Source organism: Ranitomeya variabilis, chromosome 3 (assembly GCF_051348905.1).
Source record: "Ranitomeya variabilis isolate aRanVar5 chromosome 3, aRanVar5.hap1, whole genome shotgun sequence".
NCBI lineage: Eukaryota > Metazoa > Chordata > Amphibia > Anura > Dendrobatidae > Ranitomeya > Ranitomeya variabilis.
The window spans coordinates 783,093,600-783,116,927 of record NC_135234.1 but is presented as its reverse complement, the minus strand read 5'-3'; the positions used below and the strand labels follow the sequence as shown (position 1 = coordinate 783,116,927).

General features: G+C 45.4%; 1 protein-coding gene across 1 annotated transcript in view; it reads right to left on the bottom strand.

Annotated features, from left to right (window-relative positions):
• Positions 1 to 23,328, bottom strand: part of DCHS1 (dachsous cadherin-related 1) — a 159,308-nt gene that overhangs the window by 45,342 nt on the left and 90,638 nt on the right. Inside the window, exons 14-17 of the mRNA XM_077298984.1 lie at positions 8,985 to 9,854; positions 8,169 to 8,282; positions 7,764 to 7,975; positions 7,537 to 7,691 (exon numbers count right to left, since the gene is read on the bottom strand). Coding sequence (XP_077155099.1) covers positions 7,537 to 7,691; positions 7,764 to 7,975; positions 8,169 to 8,282; positions 8,985 to 9,854 — 1,351 coding nt within the window. The remainder of the gene's footprint in view (positions 1 to 7,536; positions 7,692 to 7,763; positions 7,976 to 8,168; positions 8,283 to 8,984; positions 9,855 to 23,328) is intronic.

Here is a 23,328-nt window from a genome sequence, read left to right as displayed (position 1 = left end):
CTCTGTGCTAAATCTGCTTTCATACTACGTGTGTCTTTTCATCTGCTCTCACCGTTATTATATGTGGGGGGCTGCTATCTCCTGTGGGGACATTCTCTGGAGGCAAGCCAGGACTGTGTTTTCTTCTACCAGGGGTAGTTAGTTCTCCGGCTGGCGCGCGGCATCTAGAGACAACGCAGGAATGCCCCCTGGCTACTTCTAGTGTGGTGTGTAGGTTTAGCATCGCGGTCAGCTCTAGTTTCCATCACCCGAGAGCTTGTCCGTTTATTCTATGCTTCTGATGTTTCCTTGCCATTGGAAACCATAACAGTATGGCCAGCCCAAATGTTTAATCTATAGGCTGAAGCAGGAGAGAAAAGGAACTGTGTGAAACCTTTTTTTTTTTTTTCCTTCCTCTGAAGTTGCACTCCAGCTCTAATTGCAGTCTCCTGTTTTCCTCTCCTCTTAACCCCTGAATGGCTCAGACTTTATCTGTTGAAATATGGATCCCCAGAGTCTGGCTACCAATTTGAATAATCTTGCCTCTAAAGTTCAGAATATACAAGATTTTTTGTTACATGCTCCTCGGTCTGAACCTAAAATTCCTATACCGGAGTTTTTTTCTGGAGATCGATCTTGTTTTCTAAATTTTAAATACAATTGCAAATTGTTTCTTACGCTGAGACCTCATTCTGCTGGAGATCCTGCCCAGCAAGTAAAAATTGTTATTTCTTTACTGCGGGGTGACCCCCAAAATTGGGCATTTTCATTGGCACCAGGGGATCCTGCGTTGCTCAATGTGGATGCGTTTTTTCTGGCTTTGGGGTTGCTTTATGAGGAACCAAATTTGGAGATTCAGGCTGAGAAAGCCCTAATAGCCCTCTCTCAGGGGCAAGATGAAGCCGAAATATATTGCCAAAAATTTCGAAAATGGTCTGTGCTTACTCAGTGGAATGAGTGCGCTCTGGCGGCAATTTTCAGAGAAGGTCTCTCTGATGCTGTAAAAGACGTCATGGTGGGGTTTCCTGCGCCTACTGGTCTGAATGAGTCCATGACAATGGCAATTCAGATTGATCGGCGTTTACGGGAACGCAAACCTGTGCACCAGTTGGCGGTGTCTTCTGAAGAGGCACCACAGAGTATGCAATGTGATAGCTTTCTGTCCAGAAGCGAACGACAGATTTACAGGCGCAAAAATCATTTGTGCTTCTATTGTGGAAATTCTACTCATGTTATATCAGCATGCTCTAAACGAACAAAGAAAGTTTATAAATCCTCTGCTATTGGCACTTTGCAGTCCAAGTTTATTTTGTCTGTAACTCTAATTTGTTCGTTATCTTCTATTGTTGCGGATGCGTATGTGGATTCTGGCGCCGCTTTGAGTCTTATGGATTGGTCCTTTGCCAGGCGCTGTGGGTTTGATCTAGAGCCTCTGGAAGTTCCTATACCTTTAAAGGGTATTGATTCTACACCATTGGCTAGTAATAAACCACAATACTGGACACAAGTGACTATGCGTATGACTCCAGACCATCAAGAGGTGATTCGCTTCCTTGTACTGTATAATCTACATGATGTGTTGGTGCTGGGATTGCCATGGTTGCAAACTCATAACCCGGTCCTTGACTGGAAAACAATGTCTGTACTAAGCTGGGGATGTCAGGGAAATCATGGGGACACACCTTTGGTCTCCATTGCTTCATCTATTCCCTCTGAAATTCCTGAGTTTTTGTCTGATTATCGTGAGGTTTTTGAGGAATCTACTCTTAATTCTCTTCCTCCTCACAGAGATTGCGATTGCGCCATAGATTTGATCCCTGGCAGTAAATTTCCTAAGGGTCGTCTATTCAATCTGTCTGTAACTGAACATGCTGCCATGCGAGAGTATATTAGGGAGTCCTTGGAAAAGGGACATATTCGTCCTTCTTCGTCTCCTCTTGGAGCGGGGTTCTTTTTCGTAGCTAAAAGTGATGGTTCTTTGAGACCTTGTATTGATTATAGACTCTTGAATAAGATCACAGTCAAGTATCAATATCCTTTGCCATTGCTGACAGATTTATTTGCTCGCATTGAGGGGGCGAAGTGGTTCTCTAAGATTGATCTTCGCGGTGCGTATAATTTGGTGCGAATTAAGCAGGGGGATGAGTGGAAAACCGCATTTAATACGCCCGAGGGCCATTTTGAGTATTTGGTGATGCCTTTTGGTCTGTCAAATGCCCCTTCGGTCTTTCAGTCTTTTATGCACAATATTTTCCGTGAATATCTGGATAAATTTATGATTGTGTATTTGGACGATATCTTGATTTTTTCGGATGACTGGGAATCTCATGTTCAACAAGTTAGGAGGGTTTTTCAGGTTTTGCGGACCAATTCTCTGTTTGTTAAAGGTTCAAAGTGTGTTTTTGGGGTTCAGAAGATTTCTTTTTTGGGGTACATTTTTTTCCCCTCTTCTATTGAGATGGATCCTGTGAAGGTTCGGGCTATTTGTGACTGGACGCAACCGACTTCTCTTAAGGGCCTTCAGAAATTTTTGGGCTTTGCTAACTTTTATCGTCGATTCATAACTGGTTTTTCTAGCGTTGTCAGGCCTTTGACTGATTTGACTAAAAAGGGTGCTGATGTTGCAGATTGGTCTCCTGCTGCTGTGGAGGCCTTTTGGGAGCTTAAGCGCCGTTTTTCTTCTGCTCCGGTGTTGTGCCAGCCTGATGTTTCTCTTCCTTTTCAGGTGGAAGTTGATGCTTCCGAGATCGGAGCGGGGGCGGTTTTGTCGCAGAAAAGTTCAGATTGTTCAGTGATGAGACCTTGTGCGTTCTTTTCTCGAAAATTTTAGCCCGCCGAGCGAAATTATGACGTCGGTAATCGGGAGCTTTTGGCGATGAAGTGGGCATTCGAGGAGTGGCGTCATTGGCTTGAGGGTGCTAAACATCAGGTGGTGGTCTTGACTGATCACAAAAATTTGATTTATCTTGAGTCGGCCAGACGTCTGAATCCTAGACAGGCGCGCTGGTCGTTGTTTTTCTCCCGGTTTAATTTTGTGGTTTCGTATCTGCCAGGTACTAAGAATGTGAAGGCGGATGCCCTTTCTAGGAGTTTTGAACCTGATTCCCCTGGTGATTCTAAACCTACGGGTATACTTAAGGATGGGGTGATATTGTCTGCTGTCTTCCCAGACCTGCGACGTGCTTTACAAGAGTTTCAGGCGGATCGGCCTGATCGTTGTCCGCCTGGTAGATTGTTTGTGCCGGATGAGTGGACCAATAGAGTCATCTCGGAGGTTCATTCTTCTGCGTTGGCAGGTCATCCGGGAATTTTTGGTACCAGAGATTTGGTGGCTAGGTCCTTCTGGTGGCCTTCCCTGTCTCGGGACGTGCGTACTTTTGTGCAGTCTTGCGATGTTTGTGCTCGGGCCAAGCCTTGTTGTTCTCGGGCTAGTGGGTTGTTGTGGCCCTTGCCTTTTCCTAAGAGGCCTTGGACACACATCTCTATGGATTTTATTTCTGATCTCCCTGTTTCTCAGAAGATGTCCGTCATTTGGGTGGTGTGTGACCGCTTTTCTAAGATGGTTCATTTGGTGCCCTTGCCCAAGCTGCCTTCCTCATCTGAGTTGGTGCCCCTGTTTTTTCAGAATGTGGTTCGGCTGCATGGTATTCCGGAGAATATCGTTTCCGACAGGGGATCCCAGTTTGTGTCCAGATTTTGGCGGGCATTTTGTGCCAGGATGGGCATTGATTTGTCTTTTTCGTCTGCATTTCATCCCCAGACAAATGGCCAGACGGAACGTACTAATCAGACCTTGGAGACTTATTTGAGGTGTTTCGTGTCTGCTGATCAGGATGACTGGGTCTCCTTTTTGCCGTTGGCTGAGTTTGCCCTTAATAATCGGGCCAGTTCTGCCACTTTGGTCTCCCCTTTCTTTTGCAATTCAGGGTTCCATCCTCGTTTTTCATCTGGTCAGGTGGAGTCTTCGGATTGTCCTGGAGTGGATACCATGGTGGATAGGTTGCATCGTATTTGGGGGCAGGTGGTGGACAATTTGGAGTTGTCCCAGGAGAAGACTCAACGTTTTGCTAATCGCCATCGTCGTGTTGGTCCTCGTCTTCGTGTTGGGGACTTGGTGTGGTTGTCCTCCCGTTTTGTCCCTATGAGGGTCTCTTCTCCTAAGTTTAAGCCTCGGTTCATCGGTCCTTATAAGATTTTGGAAATTCTTAACCCTGTGTCTTTTCGTTTGGACCTCCCAGCATCCTTTGCTATCCATAATGTCTTCCATCGGTCATTATTGCGGAGGTATGAGGTACCACTTGTGCCTTCTGTTGAGCCTCCTGCTCCTGTGCTGGTTGAGGGTGAATTGGAGTACGTGGTGGAGAAAATCTTGGACTCCCGTGTTTCCAGACGGAGACTTCAATATCTGGTGAAATGGAAGGGCTACGGTCAAGAGGATAATTCTTGGGTTACAGCTTCTGATGTTCATGCTTCTGATTTGGTCCGTGCCTTTCATAGGGCTCATCCAGATCGCCCTGGTGGTTCTTGTGAGGGTTCGGTGCCCCCTCCTTAAGGGGGGGGTACTGTTGTGATTCGGTTCGTGGGCTCCCCCGGTGGTCTCTTGTGGTACTGGTGTCCTGCAAGCTTTGCCTTCAGTTCACCTGTTCCTATCAGGATGTGGGAGTATCCTATTTAACCTTGCTCCTCAGTCATTCTAATGCTGGCCATCAATGTATCCAGAGTGATTCTGTTGCATGTTCCTGCTCCCAGTTTTCTGCTCAGCTAAGTTGGACACTTTAGTCCTTAAGTCTATTTTTGTATGTTTTGTCCAGTTTGCACTTATGTGAATCTCTGCAGCTGGAAGCTCTTGTTGGGCTGAAATTACCACTCCAGTGGCATGAGTTGTCACATGAGTTAAGGTAATTTCAGGATGGTGTTTTGAAGGGTTTTGCAGCTGACCGCGAAGTCCTCTGTTGTATCTTTCTGCTATTTAGTTAGCGGGCCTCTCTGTGCTAAATCTGCTTTCATACTACGTGTGTCTTTTCATCTGCTCTCACCGTTATTATATGTGGGGGGCTGCTATCACCTGTGGGGACATTCTCTGGAGGCAAGCCAGGACTGTGTTTTCTTCTACCAGGGGTAGTTAGTTCTCCGGCTGGCGCGCGGCATCTAGAGACAACGCAGGAATGCCCCCTGGCTACTTCTAGTGTGGTGTGTAGGTTTAGCATCGCGGTCAGCTCTAGTTTCCATCACCCGAGAGCTTGTCCGTTTATTCTATGCTTCTGATGTTTCCTTGCCATTGGAAACCATAACAGCCCCCATCCCGGTATGCATGGCCCATTCTTATAATTGGCCCCCACCCCCATCGTGGTATGCATGGCTCCATCAGAAAACATAAAAAAAAACATTACACTTACCTTCCTCGCAGCATCTTGTTCTGATGCCAGCATCTGCTTTATGCTTGTAAGCAGCGCTTGGCAGGGACGTCATGCGCTGCTCACACGCAGAGCACAGCTGCCAGAACACTCACTGCAGTGCGCGCAGAGAGCAGTGAATATTAATTTCTCTTAAGTAGCAGCACATGTGACCGCTGGCAGCAGCAGGAAGTCGGCGGCTGACACTGTGCGCGCTACTGAAGAGTAATGAATACTCTCTGCGCGCACAGTCCCGGCGTGCAGAGCAGTGAGTATTGTGTAGCCACCATGAGATTCTTTGTTCTTTTAAGGTTATATATAGGGGCACCGATCCGAGCTAGGGATATAAGAATTATATATTCCGGATGTCCATCGATAGATCTATCACTCACTGAAAGCGCTAGCAGCTAAGCGCAACAAGTGCAAAGCGTGGATTTCTCCGCAAGCGGTTCAGGTAATTTCTCCATGTGTACACTTAAAAGAATCCCCGGGATGTGGGGCACATTCTGTTCATCGAGTCTTTCTTATACAAGGTTCATACACAGCGAGATATGCGTAAAAATAGTTTTCATATTCTAAGTAAAGGGGAGGTTTCAGCCTCTAAGTGATGTCACCACAGGGGGAGGGCTTTGGTTTTAGGCTAGGGAATAACTTAGTGAGACAGCATTCTTGCAGTGTCTTTGTGTCCGGGGGGCTAGCTGCTATACAGATGTGTGGCATGCATCTAGATGTGGCCCCTCCTCCTCAGTCTACGGCCAGCCATGATGATATGAAATGATCTGAACGCTATGTAAATGTTTTTTCAACTTTAATCCTTCTTTTATTTGTAATTGTAATGTACACATGATTTGCCTTCTTTATAACATCTTCTTTATACTTTGTATACACTGCCTACCTTTTTTTTGGAGTAAAATATATACAATTTATTAGCTTGTCTCTCCTTGTTCTATTACAAACTGTAATGAGGTGAATTACGCTACTGATTTGGGTTGGCTCCGAACCCGTCAATACTTTGAAAATCGGAGCTGGTGGCAGCATACTTTGTCCTGTTCAATTGGGCGTCTTTATAGCGACCGGCGGCGTTGATAATTATCGTTCCTGCCTGTATGGGAGTACTTATATCGCCCTCGCTGCAGCATGCCCAATAGCCAGTACATAGCAGGCAGCCCTTCTGGCGACTAATTATCCTAGGTGCAGTACCCTGTCTGACCTGAGGGTAAGTCCAATATAGAATCACTGCACACAATTGAAGGATATGCTTAAAATGAATTGCTTTATTGACGGTGATGGGTGAAGCGACAATTTAGAAGACGTTTCGGCCGGACAACGGCCTTTATCATATAGTCGCCTTTTGGATAAGGAATCACTGGGTAAGTATTGTCACTGCTATGCAATATTTCATAAAGGCGCAATGTGTCCAGTCTGACAGGTGATCCAATATGAGATTCAGGTAGCCAGGAAAGCAATGTCCTGACAATTTTGCCTGGGGATCATTGGTGGCGCAGTGTCATATGCGGGCGCCAATATGCTGTATTGTTTTGTCCCTTGTCAAATCTTTTGTATATTTTTTTATAAACACTGCCTCCCTTTGGATTAAATATTGTATAAAATGTTTAGTTCTGATCCTTCTCTTCTATAAACTACGCCTCAAAGCCACAAGTTATCGTTAAAGGTGTCTAACTGACCGAAACAGATTAGTGGTGGCGGCGAGTAGTCTGGGGGTTGTCAGCATTAGCCGTGATCGCACTGGGGTGTGTACAGATACTCCATATGTTGGAATACGGAGGTGTATACGCCATATGCTCACCATTAATTTTCTGATAGCCGACCTAGTGGTGCGAACAGGCTGCGGCCTTCTCCGGTGATTGTCGGCCAATTGTGTAATTGCCCGTACGATAGGGGACAGCAGAGAGCTGCTCGCTCCACAGATCACAGCGGGTGGTACTCGTGACCTTCCCGGCCTGTGATATCAGCGATTTGTGGGATTAGGAAAGTCCTGACAAATATCGTATCCCTGACACACAGTATACTGCAGGTATACATATATACAGTACACATCCAAAGGGGCCTATTGAACGTCCCATTCTATGACATTGTCCCCCGTTACTAGGATCGCTGTGTATATACAGGGAGTACATAATAGAGTATATACTCCTGTACTCACCGCGCCTCGGACCAGATCTCACGGTCTAATATAACGGCAGTAGTAACAACGCCTGTGTGAGGATCGATACGAAACAGATCCCTCATGGGCTGGAACTGTTGGAACGTGTAGGTGATCTGCCCATTCAATCCCTGGTCAGGATCTTCAGCGAGAACCTGGAGAAAATGCAATGGTGAAATCTGCACCTGAGACAGGGGGTCCCAGGAGCCACTGTTACTGCCAGGTACCTGGATAATGCGACTCCCGTCAGCCTGACCCTCCCGGATATAGGCCGTATAGGAGGGAAGCTGGAAGCGCGGAGCATTGTCATTGGCATCCTGCAGCGAGATGGTGACTGTGGTGAAGGCAAAATGCTGCGCGGTTTCCGCCTGAATCACCAACTTATGGCGAGGAGCCACCTCAAAGTCAAGGAAGTCCGACCGCAACACTGTGACCTGCCCTAGAGGGAACCAGAAGACATGTGCGAAGGGTTAATACCGCAGAGAAAGAGCGGGCAGTCATCAGTGTGGAGGTCTCTACTATGGATATTACTATGTGGAGATTATATAGCATCAGTGTGGGGGTCTCCACTACAGATATTACTATGGGGGTTATTATACACATCAGAGGGGTGTTCCGGTCCCAATTTGTACCTGTGTTTGGGCTGATGGTGAATGCACCATTTTCATTTCCGCTCAGGATACTGTAGGTGATTTTCCCGCTGGAGCCTCCACTGTGCGCGGCCTTCACTGATCCGACCACCAAGCCTATAAAGGACAATCAGAAGATGAGAGAACAGCAGTGAGAAGAAACATCTGCGGGCCACCACGTGGAGAGAAGTGATAAGAGACAAGCCCTTGTGCCACCACAAACAATCAAAGTAAAAATCAGTAAAAGCAGCGGTCACTGGGGAGCGCCAGGAAAGCGGTGAAAGAGGTAAATTAAATTAATGAGCGGTCCAATGCAGCTCCAGCCGTAAACCTCCAATGGAGGATAGCATGTGGTACAATGTAGAAAACGGTCAAAGGAGCGCAAAGAACACAAGGACAAGGTAGTAATTTCTTAAGCCCAGGCTTACTACCTTGTTCTTGTGTTCTTTGCTCTCCTTTGACCATTTTCTACATTGCACCACATACAATTGGGCCACTACCTGCACGGCGACATACAGAGGGCCACATCCTGCACGGCTACATACAGAGGGCCACATCCTGCACGGCTACATACAGGGGGCCACTACTGCTACAGCCATGTAAAGGGGGCCAATATCTGCATCATCGTTAGTGCTAGCCATGTCCCCAGAGCGTGCTTTCTATCTGTAGAGACCCCATCTCTAGTGGTATACAACATAAAACATAGCGAAGGAGCCATTTATTATGATTAGGTGAGGAGCCCTTGTATCCCTGGCCCTGATGAATAAATGCAGTTGTGGTCATACTGGCAAAACAGGCGAGTTTCTTATATGTGCTCACCTTGCTGACTGTTTTCCGATAAGCTGAACTCGTTGCCATCCCTCGGGAACCTTGGTCCCTGCGCGACCTCCTCTCGAACATGAATGACAAGAACAGCTGTGGTGGACAACGGTGGTTCCCCCAGATCTGAGGCCTGTACAAACACAGTGCGGTCTCGTGGGCTCATGCCATCCAGTGATTCCAGCAGACGTACTTCACCAGTATAAGGATCTACAGAAAAACGTCCTGTTCCAGAGAGCGGTGCCAAACGATATAAGATGGAAGCATTGGCACCAGCATCCTTGTCTTCTGCTCTCATTGCTGCCAAGGTCCTCTTGATCGGGGTGTTACGAGATAGATTCAGGTGAAATGGACTACGTAGAAATGTAGGAGCATTATCATTGACGTCCTTGACTATAACTGTCACGCTAGCTTCTGCACTGCGTGGTCCAGACGGGTCAGAATCCATCACCCATGCCAAGAAGGTGTATGTAGCCCGCCGCTCACGATCCAGCTGAATTGCTGTAGTGATATCTCCAGTCAGAGTGTTGATGTGGAACACTCCTTGTGTCCCATTAGAGAGATGGAAAGTGGTTCTCCCATTGTGACCATAATCAGGATCGATGGCTGTCAACTTCAGAACCAAACTACCCACTGGGGCATCTTCAGGAACCTCAGCATTGAACGATGAAGCAGAAAAGATGGGGGCATTATCATTCAGGTCTACCACAGAGATGGAGATGGTGGTGGAGGCACTGAGTGATGGATCTCCAGAATCACGGACTATCACCGTAAGCTGGTACGCTGACACAGACTCTCGGTCCATTGCTCTGGTTGTTGACAGGGTTCCCGATGAAGGATCTAAGAGGAAGTCTTGTAATGGATCACCATCTGCAAAAAAAGGTTATATAGATTGCATGAAATTCAATGAAAAAAATGTCTTCAGAAACCTAAAATACTATTATGAAACTCAACAAGAAACGTGGCATCAAAATGTAGATTATCATAGATATCATATAGATATCATAGACGTCAAGTAGAAACATGGCATCAAGAACTTAAGATGCTATCATGGCTGTCAACATGAAACATGGTATTAGGAACCTAAGATTCTATCATGGCTGTCAATATGAGACAAGGCATCAGGAACATAAGATACTATTTGTCATGGCTTGGTTTGGGTATTCAATCCGCTAACCTGTTTCTTCATGTCTGCTGAGCTGTTTCCTTTTCTTCCCTGTCCAAATGCTAATGGTTCCAGTTTTTGTTCCCTCTTTTTGGTTTTCTCCTCTCCAGGTGTTTTCCATTTTCCCATTTTGGTCTGACCTATCACATTCCAAGGTTGGGTTTTATTGTTCACCCTTCACTGCATTTCCTTGCTGGATATGCCCACAGCTGGACTTGGGTTTAGGAGTTCCAGCCTATCAGCTGAGACAGTGTTCCTCAACTCCAGTCTTCAAGACCCACCAATAAGTCATGGTTTCAGGATTTCCTTAGTGTTGCATAGGTTATGGAATTAATGCTTGAGCAGGTGATGAAATTATATACTAAGGATATCCTGAAAATTTGATCTGTTGGTGGTTCTTGAGGACTGGAGTTGAGAAACGCTGAACTAAGGGGTTTTCCTTGCATGGTAAACACCAGTTTAATTCCTGCAATGAGTCTGTTTGTTTTCCTTCCTAGCTCCTCTTCCTTTCACCTCTTCAAAATTTTCAGAGGTTATTCTTGTTCAGTTTATTGTTGGTTGTCCTTAGCTTTCCCGCTCTACCCTTTATGAACATGTTTTAATTTTCTCACCATGGGTTTTGACTCTTCCTGCACACTCTGCTCTCCTCTTGATGGCAGTGTGTTTCGGTTTCCCTTCTGGTACCTCAGGAGGTACGAGAAACCCTCAATGGTCTTTTAAGGAGCCAAGTCCAAAGTGGTTTTTTTGAGTTGTGCAACTAGGGTATTTCTAGACTGTATTGGGACAAGTTGAGTGTGGGTGTGACGTCTCCCTTTAGTAGGTCTTGTCTTTTTGTCGTTACCCTAGAGTGAATGTGTGTTATGTTCAAAACATTATAGTCAGCCCACAGTGTATTCTGGGGCGTCTGCAGGGATCCAGCGAATGCCTTGGCTGCACAATTATAAACTTTATCCTTGGAGGCTGAGGATATCAAGTCTCAACAACAGCTTGCATGTTCTGCTGCTCCAAATGACTCAGGACAACAGACCATCGTGGTTGAACCCATGATAAAGTTGCTGCAATGTTTTGACGGGACAGAAGTAAATTCTCCATAATTTTTCCTGTGTAAATTATACTTTTGTCTATGTCCTGTCTCCTCTGGGTCCAACAGTCAACAAGTTGGCTTTGTTTTGTCTTTTCTTTGTGGAGATCAACAGGCTTGGGCACTATCTCTACCTGGATATTCCCCGTTATTGCCCTCTGTTGAGACACTTTTCTCAGTTCTTGGCCTGATTTATGATGATCCTGACAAGGTCACTTGTGGCTGAGTCCAAGATCCATGTGAAGAAAACCACACACGCGAGGTGTCGGGGGATACGGATATTCCCCCGCCATCACCAATCTGAAACAGAGCTTCACAGTCACAGCTCTCTGGTGCCCCCCTTACCCTCAGGTTAGTCAAGGAACTGCACCTAGGATAAGTAGTCAACAGAGAGGCTGCCCTGTCACGTACTGGTTATCGGGTACTCTGCAGTGAGGGCAGTATATATATCACCAGTCGCAGGCCGGTAATACATATATAAACCTCTGATCCGTCACTGCCAGGATCTCCCAATAACACCAGAATGGTATGCTGCCACCAGTTCCTCGTTAGATATAAGCCCGGTCCATTAACAAGCTTATACCGGGTCAGAAACCAACCCCAGGTAGTGTATAAGTACTAGCCGGACTCACGGAAGTTGGAAATTGGGTTTCGAGATAAAAGAGCAGCCCAAGATTAATTGATAATTTAATTTCCAAAAGGCGCACTAGAAACTACAAATATATACAGAGTAATATACAGATATTACAGCCAGAAGTGCAGATAAAAAGCAGGGTAGAGGTTGGGATAGCAGTTAGCTGTAGGTGTCACGTTATCGGTTCTTATCACTTGTGGATGAGGGAAGCTCTCGTTTCCACAGGTACCTTCTTAGTTCCTGGTCCGTCTCCACACGTGACGTGATGCGGCTTCCATGGCAGAACAAAGACAAAGCTAAATGTGTGTAGCCAGCTTTTAACCCCTAGCTCACCCCCTCCCATATTTGCTACTGCCCCGCTGGGTTGGGCTGAATTCTCCTCCCTTGACCTCATAGCTGAAAAGATTCAGAATATCTAGGATGGGTCATGACCTCCCAGGGGGAGGTCCAAATGGGGCGACTGATGTCTCAACAGGTTCGCTGGGGCTGGACCGATATGGAGAGTCCAAACTTGAGTAGGCAAAGAGTTTCTGGAGAGCCAGTCTGGAGAGCTCGGCATCCAGGGCAGTTAGAGAAATATGAGACACCAGGGTGCATGCGGAGGGCTCCCAGGGTTCCGGTGATATATTGGACATAACCCTGAGATGCACGATACTTTTATAATTCATCTCTAGATGTCAGTGACGCTCGGCTGGAGTTCTCCCTTGATGTAAGCAGACTTGCACAAAAGACAGCAGGGGGTCTCAGCTCTGCTCCTCCCTGCCTTCATTAACATGTGGCCTCTAATTCTCTGGCCAAATGATAAAGAGATTTTAGGAGTTGGGTACTATTTCCAAGGGTGGGGCCACAATTCAGGAGTGAAGTGAGATCTCTGGATAATCTTTGGGGCCTGAATTCATTAATCCAAAATGGAGTCTCCCTTGTCCCTCACAATCCATAAGTTGGTTCAGGGAGGCGGTAGAGCTGAGGACTACTGCACAGAGTTTAGACTCTGGGCAGTAGAGACCTCCTGGAACAATCCCGCTCTTTGGAGTCGGTTTTGCCAGGGTCTTTCAGACCAGATTAAAGGGCCACTGTCACCCCCTCCAGCCGTTATAAACTAAAAGAGCCACCTTGTGCAGCAGTAATGCTGCATTCTAACAAGGTGGCTCTTTTAGTTTTTGGTGCATGTATTCCCAAAATAAAGCCAGCTCCGCACTGTGCATAATGCATAACACACTGCGGGGCTGGGATTACCAAGGTGGGTGGCCGCACTGGCCGCACAGGCGCCGTCTGCAAGCCTGGCTGTGACGTCAGACGGCCAAAGCTCACTGCGCCTGCACCAGACAGTACTACACAGCACAGGCGCCGGATTTTATGCAGAAACAGCGCAGAGGGGGCGGTGCCCGGCACCCCTGAAGATTTAAGTGACGGCAGTGTGGCGTTTCAAGCAGGGGGGTGAGGACCTGCCTCCCTGGCGAAAGACAGGTATTTTGGAGAAGTTATAAAACGCTTTATTTTGGGAATACATGCACCAAAAACTAAAAGAGCCACCTTGTTAGAATGCAGCATTACTGCACAAGGTGGCTCTTTTAGTTTATAACGGCCGGAGGGGGTGACAGTGACCCTTTAAGGACATTCTAGTCTACATTCCTTGTGCTTTTTGCTCCCAGAAGTTCACTGAAGTGGAATTTATTTATGATACAGGGGACCGAGAACTTCTGGCGGTTAAAAAAGCCTTTGAGGAAAGGAGATATTGGTTGGAGAACATAGTAACATAGTTAGTAAGGCCGAAAAAAGACATTTGTCCATCCAGTTCAGCCTATATTCCATCATGATAAATCCCCAGATCTACGTCCTTCTACAGAACCTAATAATTGTATGATACAATATTGTTCTGCTCCAGGAAGACATCCAGGCCTCTCCTGAACCCCTCGACTGAGTTCGCCATCACCACCTCCTCAGGCAAGGAATTCCAGATTCTCACTGCCCTAACAGTAAAGAATCCTCTTCTATGTTGGTGGAAAAACCTTCTCTCCTCCAGACGCAAAGAATGCCCCCTTGTGCCCGTCACCTTCCTTGGTATAAACAGATCCTCAGCGAGATATTTGTATTGTCCCCTTATATACTTATACATGGTTATTAGATCGCCCCTCAGTCGTCTTTTTTCTAGATTAAATAATCATAATTTCGCTAATCTATCTGGGTATTGTAGTTCTCCCATCCCCTTTATTAATTTTGTTGCCCTCCTTTGTACTCTCTCTAGTTCCATTATATCCTTCCTGAGCACCGGTGCCCAAAACTGGACACAGTACTCCATGTGCGGTCTAACTAGGGATTTGTACAGAGGCAGTATAATGCTCTCATCATGTGTATCCAGACCTCTTTTAATGCACCCAAACAGAACCCAAGCATAAGAACCTGTTATACTGTATATTGATACTGCTAAGTGCTTAAACACCAGATAAGCTTGATGGGCACTTTTTTGCCCAGTTTGATATTGTCATTATTTATCTCCCGGGATCTAAGAATGTCAAGGCTGATGCTTTATCCCATAGCTTTATTCTAGAGTTGAGGGACAAAAATCTAGTCAAGATTCTTAGTGAGGCCAGTCTCACACATCCAGATAATTCCGGTACCGGAGTTATCCGTGTCCGTGTGCTCTCGTGGCACATCAGTGTGGCACACGTGCGGCAGCCGTGTGCCGCCCGTGTGCCGCCTCAGGACCACACAGACCGTGCAGGAGAGACAGCGCTACAGTAAGCGCTGTCCCCAGAGTGTGGTGCTGAAGCCGGCATTCATCCCTTCTGTCCTGCTCGGCTGAAAGCAGCGCTGGCAGGAGAGAAGGGATGAAAGATTAAGTTTTTTTTGTTTAAAATAAAGTTTGGGGTCACCTCCTGCGTCCCACCCCTCCCCACCCCCTGTGTGCGCCCGCTCGCTTGCAGAGAAATACTCACCCAGCTCCCACGATGCCTCCTCTCAGCACCGGCAGCTTGTCCTGTGTGAGCGGTCATGTGGTACCGCTCATTACAGTGATGAATATGCGGACCGTGCTGCCGGAGAAACATGGACATGTCTCCATGTTTTGCACACGGACACACGGTCCGTGAAAACACGCAGGCATGTGCCTGTGGCACGTGTCAGTGTCTCCGGTAAATGAAAAAACTGTCACTACACGTACTGGAGCCACTGACTTGTGAAACCGGCCTGAGGGGAAGGTGGTTAGTGCTGTGGGGATAGATCTCGGGCTCCACGTTCAGGATGCTCAGGACAGTGCAAAGGAAGGTCTTATATAGACAGGTGTGAGCCTTTCCAAATCAAGTCCTATCAGTTTAATTACACACAGCTGGCCTCCAATGAAGGAGTAGAACCATCTCATGGAGGATAACATGGAAATGGACAGCATGGGACTTACATATGAGTGTCTGAGCAAAGGGTCTGAAGTGTTGTGAACTCTATTTTTGGGCTCCCTCTAGTGGTCACAAGCGGTACTGTGTAGTGTTGTCTTTCTGCAGGTTGCAGCATCAGCTGGTTCGTTATCCTTGGTTGGTTTCCTATTTAGCCCACCTGGATACTCAGTTCCTTGCCTGCTATCAATGTATTCAGTGCTCTTCAGATTCCTTGTGTCTACCTTGCTCCCAGTCTCTCCAAGACAAGCTAAGTTTTTGTTTGATCATTTTTTGATTATCAGCGTTCATTATGTTTTTAGTCCAGCTCGCTAAAATGTGATTTCCTCGCTTGCTGGTTGCTCTAGGGGACTGAGTTTCTCCCCCCACACCGTTAGTTGGTGTGGGGGTTCTTGAAATCTCAGAGTGGATATTTTGTAAGGGTTTTTTACTGACCGCATAGATTCCCTTTTCTATTTTCTGCTATCTAGTATTAGTGGGCCTCATTTGCTGAAACTGCTTTCACCCCTGTGTATGTGCCTTCCTCTTACCTCACCGTTATTATTTGTTGGGGGCTTCTATATCTTTGGGGATTATTTCTCTGGAGGCAAGAGAGGTCTTTCTTTCTCTCTAGGGGTAGTTAGTTCCTCAGGCTGGCTCGAGACGTCTAGGATTTTTAGGCACGTTCACCGGCTACTTCTAGTGTGTTTGGATAGGTTCAGATTTGCGGTCAGTCCAGTTTGCCACCTCCCTAGAGCTTGTCCTATGTTTGTTACTTAGCTGGAGTAATTTGTGATCCTCAACCACTAAGGATCATAACACTGAAGACTTATGACCATGTGATATTTCAGTTTTTGCTTTTTTATTAAATTTGCAAAAATTTCTACATTTGTTTTTTTTTCAGTCAAGATGGGTTGCAAAGTGTACATTACTGAGAAAAAAATGAACTTTTTTGAATTTACAAAATGGCTGCAGTGAAACAAAGAGTAAAAAATTTAAAGGGGTCTGAATACTTTCCGTACCCACTGTATATATTCCATGATCTAGAATTGGAGCATACACTCAGTGTCACGGTTTCACCCCTGAGTGTGTCTGGGATGCAGTTACTGACAGCTTGGCAATTCTATCTGGTTCAGGGACGTGCTGAGCTGTCAGCGTGTTGATTGACAACAATATGAGACTAGGAAGTGACGGCTGTCTGCAAGTGTTCATTATCCCAGGTGATTGCCATGGTACTTATCTGAGCTGTTTCTCTCAGACCTCTGCGAGACGTACATTTAGGTAGTGAGGTTTGTGCTCCTTGTGCCTTGAGTTCTGTAAGCTTGATCTTTTGTTACCTGACCTTGGACTTCATTCTGACCATCCATCTGTTTAACCCATTCTGCTCTGATCCGTTATCCTCCTGGTACTCTGCCCTTGGAACGTTTTTGTTACCTGATCACGCTTTTTTCTCTTCCTTCTGTTTATGACATACCCTCCTGGCTTCTGACCTTGGATTACTTGAATATTCTGACTCACGGCTTGGCACTGAGAAGTGACTAGCATCGCAGATATTTCCCCAATAACCGGCCTGATAGTGGAAGCAGTTGCACTCTTGAGCATCACTCATCAGACAATCGCTGGTAACAGCAGGTGGTTTAGCTTGACTTCCCCTGGCTTTGTATACTTGACAGTCAACAATAATTATGGCATCAGAAATGTAAGATATCACCGAAGTCAACAAGAGACATGATATCAGGAACCTAAGATAATATCATGTAAGTCATTGAAAAACGTAGAGTCAGGAATTTAAGATGCCATCATACAAGTCAATGAGAAACATGGCTTCAAGAACCTGAGATAAGAGTCAACAAAAAACGCAGCATCAGGAACCTTAGATACCATGATGGACATTAAAGAGACATGTGGTGTCAGAAACCTAAGATAATATCATGGAATTCATTGAAAAATGTGGACCAAGAATTTAAGATGCTATCATGGAAGTTAATGAGAAACATGACATTGGGTACCTAAGATACTATCAAGGAAACAATCAAGATATGTGGAAATCTATGATGTCAAAATGGAGATAATAATAATAATAATAATAATAATAATAATAATAATAATAATGGACATCTACAAGAAAAGTGATTGTGACGACACAGCATTTAATTGTAACTATCCACATGTAAATTCAGTAGGCAAGGAGACATATTATTTTATATTGACTTTTAAATTTATGTGTCTTTCTTTGGTTGGTCAAGAACCACAGACTATTGTTCGTACTAGCCTGAATGTGACTCTGGAGTTACTGTTTGATGTAACTTAATGTGTTGTTATCCTGGATGACAAAGATGGAGGGTAATTGAACAATAGATGTTTGGTTGTACGTTGATTGACCATTGCGTGGGACCCTATAGCATGCTGACCAGTAGAGCAAAGGATGAAAAACTATTGATTAAATACTCAAATAATGAGAGTTAATTTCATCACACCTTCCTCTTCACCTCTCGATGATGTATTGAAGGACCACAGCGCTGAACTATATAAAAAGGATATGCCTCTGTAACAAGAGATTCAGAGAACCATATACTCTTTACAAAACTACAGCCAGGAACACTCTACAAGACAGCAGCCAGGACATCATGGCTCCATCATGAGGGACACAGATTTGACATTCTACGGGATACCAGCTTAGGAGACCATGGCCCGGCTGAAAGAATACAGATCTGCTCCTTTGACTGACGGCACAGCATTTAATCTTAATTATCCAGAAGTACATTTTACATCTTTATGTTGACTCTTCTTGAAGGTTGAATTGATATTTGTCAATTGATGAATGGTTTTTATTTATCTCTTATATCAGATCCTACAGTTTATTGTACTGTTATCTTTGCAAAACAGAGATGCAGGGTCACTGAACAATGATGTTTGCTGATATGTTAATTACAAACGAAACCAGGCCATGCAGTTTATTGACTTGAAAACAATGAAGGATAAACTATAAACAATCAAACAATGCAGGTTAACCTCATCACCCAGTCCCCTTGACATGTGGATGATGGCTTGAAGGACAATAGTTGTGAACTATAAAAAGGGGATATGCCTCTGTAACAAGACATCCAAGAGATCCAGAGATCCAAAGAACCAGAGAATCTTTACAAAACTACAGCCAGGAACATTTTACAGGATAGCTGTTGGATATGACATTCTACAGGATGCCAGCTCAGGGGACCATGGCACTGGCTGAAAGAATACAGATGTGCTCCATTAACCATCACTGAGCCCAAGGACATGTTTGGGATAGTCAGTATTTGGACCCACCGGTCACCTGAGCCCCATGGAGATGTTTGCAGAAGCCTGGTTGTGTCTCTCTGGTTACCTGGCCTTGCACCTCAATGAACTGTCAGCTTCTTAAGCTTGTCATTACCTCCTCTGTGCAAGCCACAGGTGGGAGTAGTAGGCCCTAGAAGCTCTGAAGTCACAACTGCTCTTAGCCCGGCGAGTCAGCAGAAGGGTGAGACTCTAATTTTGCACCATCTGGGGTATTTTGCTGGGGCTGTTCTATGTGTGATTTGTCTGTTCATGGTTCAATTAAGTATTGCCACACTATTTTACCCTCACCCTGTGTGTCGTCACACCCTGTGTTGTCTGAGTAGTATTATGCCCATGGTAAAAAGAGAGAGGGCGTTCAGTGGGATTAGCCCTGGACCATGCGGTTTCGGCTAGCAAACCAGAGGACCCGCTGACCCCCGTGTGTCCACATTGACTTTCACTGAACCTATGGATACGTTTGGGAAAGTTAGGATTTGGACCCACCGGTTGCCTGAGCCCCATGGATACATTTTGAAAAGCCAGAATTTTGACTCAACAGTCACCTTGCTCCATGGAGATGTTTGGAGAAACCAGGCTGTGACCCTCCGGTCACCTGGCCTTGTACCTCAATGTACTGTCAGTTTCCTAAGCTTGTCGTTACCTCCTCTTTGAGCATGCCACGGGTGGGGTAGTTGGCACTGGAAGCTCTGCAGTCACAGCTGCGCTTATCCCGGCGAGTCAGCAGAAGGGTGAGACTCTGTAATTTGCAACATCTTGGGTATTTTGCTGGGGATGTTCTAGGTGTTGTTTGCCTGTTTTGTGGTTCAACAAAGTATTGCCACACTGTTTTACGCTCACACTGTGTTGCCTGAGTAGTATTATGCCCCTGTAAAAGGAGAGAGGGAGTTCAGCGGAATGTGCCCTGGCGCATACTTTTCAGGTAGCAGGCTAGAGCACTCTCTGATTCCCTTGTCTCTATACAGGGTAATTGAACAATAAATGTTTGATAATATGTTGATTAGATTGACCATTATCTCTGACCCTGTGACTTGTTGACATGCAGAGCAGAGGATGAAAAACCATGCTAATTGATTAAGTACTCAAACAATGTGAGTTAATCTCATCACATCTTCCTCTTGACCTCTGGATGATGGCTTAAAGGACAACAGTTGTGAACTATATAAAGTGGATATGCCTCTGTAACAAGAGATCCAGAGATCCAAAAAAAACTCTTTACAAAACCACAACACTTTACAAGACAGCAATAATGGCTCCATCACAAGGGACACAGATTTAACATTCTACATGATGTCAGCTTATGGGCCATGGCCCCAGCTGACAGAATACAGATCTGCTCCATTGACCATCAATGAACCCATGGATACGTTTGGGGGAAGTCAGGATTTGGACTCACCGGTCACCTGGCTCCATGAAGATATTTTGAGAAGTCTGGTTGTGACCCTCCCGTCACCTGGTGTCGAACCTCAATGGACCGTCCGCTTCCTAAGCTTGACATAATATCCTCCCTCTGGGTGTTACAGGTGGAGTAGTCGGCCCTGGAAGCTCCTAAGTTGCAGCTGCTCTAATCCCGGTGAGTCAACGGAAGGGTGAGACTCTGTCATTTTGTACCATCTTAGGTATTTTGCTGGGACTAATCTATGTGTTACTGTCTGTTTGTGATTCAATAAAGTATTGCCACACTGTTTTACCTTCAACCTGTGTTGTTTGAGTAGCATTATACCCACGGTAAAAGGAGAGGTGTTCAGTGGGATGAGCCCTGGTCCATGCGGTCTCAAGCCAGCCGACTAGAGCACCCGTTGACACCCGGGTTTCCACAGTGTTGTCAAGAAATAAGTGACTATTATGGAAGTCAACGAAAAATCTAACATCAGAAATTTAAGACAATACTATGACAGTCGATTTTAAACGTAGTTTTAGAAACCAAATGTATTATCATGTAGGTCAACGAAATATATTTAATCAGAAACCTAAAATACCATCAAGAATAGCAAAAAAGAAATGTGTCATCAGAAATGTAAGATTTCAAATCAACAAGGAACATACAGTGGAGAAAAAAAGTATTTAGTCAGCTACTAATTGTGCAAGTTCTCCCACTTAAAAAGATGAGAGAGGCCTGTAATTGACATCATAGGTAGACCACAACTATGAGAGTCATAATGAGAAAATAAATCCAGAAAATCACCTTGTCTGATTTGGCAAGATTTATTTTGCAAATTATGGTGGAAAATAAGTATTTGGTCACCTAAAAACATGCAAGATTTCTGTCTCACAGACCAGTAACGTCTTCTTTAAGAGGCTCCTCTGTCCTCCACTCATTACCTGTAGTAATGGCACATGTTTGAACTTGTTATCAGTATAAAAGACACTTGCCCACAACCTCAAACAGTCACACTCCAAACTCCACTATGGTGAAGACCAAAGAGTTGTCGAAGGACACTAGAAACAAAATTGCAGCCCTGCACCAGGCTGGGAATACTGAATCTGCAATAGGCAAGCAGCTTTGTGTGAAATCAACTGTAGGAGCAATAATAAGAAAATGGAAGACATACAAGACCACTGATAATCTCCCTTGATCTGGGGCTCCACACAAGATCTCACCCCGAGTGGTCAAAATGATCACAAGAACGGTGAGCAAATATCTCAGAACCACACAGGGGGAACTTGTAAATGACATGTATTGAGCTGGGACCACCGTAACAAAGGCTACCATCAGTAACACACTACGCCGCCAGGGACTCAGATCCTGCAGTGCCAGACGTGTCCCCCTTCTTAAGCCAGTACAAGTCCAGGCCTGTTGTGAATTCCGCTCTTGGGCTCCCTCCGGTGGTTGTAAGTAGCACTTTTGTGAATTCTGCTCTTGGGCTCCCTCCTGTGGTTTTGAGTGGTATAGCTGCTTCTTGGATTTAGCATCAGCAGCTGCTTCCACTGATCGTCTTTCTGGCTCGGCTATTTTAGTCTGGCCTTATCCCTCAATCAATGCCAGTTGTCAATTGTTCCTGCTTGGAGCCACTGCTCTTTTGGATTTCCCTGACACTCTGTCCAGTTCAGCAAAGATAAGTCTTGCTTGTCCTTTTGCAGTCCACTTGTTGTGGACTTTAATGTCAGCACATTCTATGTTTTGTTCATTTGTCCAGCTTATCAGTATGGATCTATTCAGCTAAGCTGGAAGCTCTGGGCTGCAGATTTTGCCCTCCACACCTTTAGCCAGGTGTGGACATTTTTGCATATCTCTGCGGTGGACTTTTTCTAGTTTTTATTACTGACCGCACAGTGTTCTTTCCTGTACTATCTATCTAGCTAGAAGTGGCCTCCTTTGCTAAATCTTGTTTCATACTACGTATGTCATTTCCTTCTCCTCTCACAGTCAATATTTGTGGGGGGCTGTCCTATCCTTTGGGGATCTTCTCTGAGGCAAGATAGCTTTCCTGTTCCTACCTTTAGGGGTAGCTAGTTCTCCGGCTGTGACGAGGTGTCCAGGTAGTGACAGGAACATCCCACGGCTACTGCTAGTGTTGTGTTAAGATCAGGAACTGCGGTCTGTATAGTTACCACCTGCTCAGAGCTAGTCGCATGTCGCTCCTAAATTACCAGTCCATAACACAGGCCCGTCTGAAGTTTGCTAGAGAGCATTTGGATTATCCAGAAGAGTATTGGGAGAATGTCAAATGGTCTGATAAAACCAAAGTAGAACTGTTTGGTAAAAATCAAAACTCATCGTGTTTGGAGGAGACAGAATGCCGAGTTGCATCCAAAGAACACCATACCTACTGTGAACCATGGGGGTGGATATCAGGAAATATGAAGAATTTCTTATTATTTCAATTACACATACAGTGCTCTCAGCTGCAGTTTCCTCTGCCTGCTTGTAACTGTGTGCGATTTCACTTCCCCCTCCCTCTCCCCTGCTATACAGCTGTAATGTGAGACCAGCGTGCCAGCAGCCTCCCCTGAGTAGTTTATGACCCTAAACTGAAAGTACAAAGTAGAAGCACATGGAAAAACCATGGTTCCTTTGTCCTTGCAAACGTAAATATCTTACCAACGAGTAATGATAGGAGTGGGACAAATACATCTTTGGCATGTGCCTTGGTAGTACTAACAGCCAGTGAGTTTTCTAGGGTCCAGAACCAACATAATCACAGAAATGGATTTCTGCTTAACCGGGTCATACTTCCACACCATATTTAAACGTAATATAAAACGAATTTCAAAACCAGAATGATGATGGTCCCGCCGTCGCTGGACGAGACTTCCACCCCGAGTTATGGAATTATTAAGGTTTCAGTCCTTGTGAAAAGGGGAGTGCATTCCATCGTTCTGCCCACCCCATGAAGTCATCCGGGAGGGGGGAGACTGTTGTGAATTCTGCTCTTGGGCTCCCTCTGGTGGTTATAAGTGGTAGTGCTGCTGTCTTTGGATCGCAGCATTCATCAGGTGTGTCCACTTATTGCAATTCTGACTGGGCTATTTAGTCTTGCTTGACCCTTTAGTCAGTGCCAGTTGTCCATTGTTCCTGGAGGATTCCCATCCCTGCCTGGTCTCTCCTGCTTTGCTGTTCTTTTCAACAAAGATAAGTTCTGGCCTTGTTTTTTGCAGTCCACATGCTGTGGGCCTTATTGTTCAGTTCTTTTTCATGTTTTGTCTTGTCCAGCTTGGTCTGTATAAGGATTTGTTCAGCCAAGCTGGTATCTCTGGAGATGCAGATATACCCTCCATATCTTTAGTTAGATGTGGAGATTTTGTATTTTCTGTGGTGGATATTTTCTAGTGTTTTAATACTG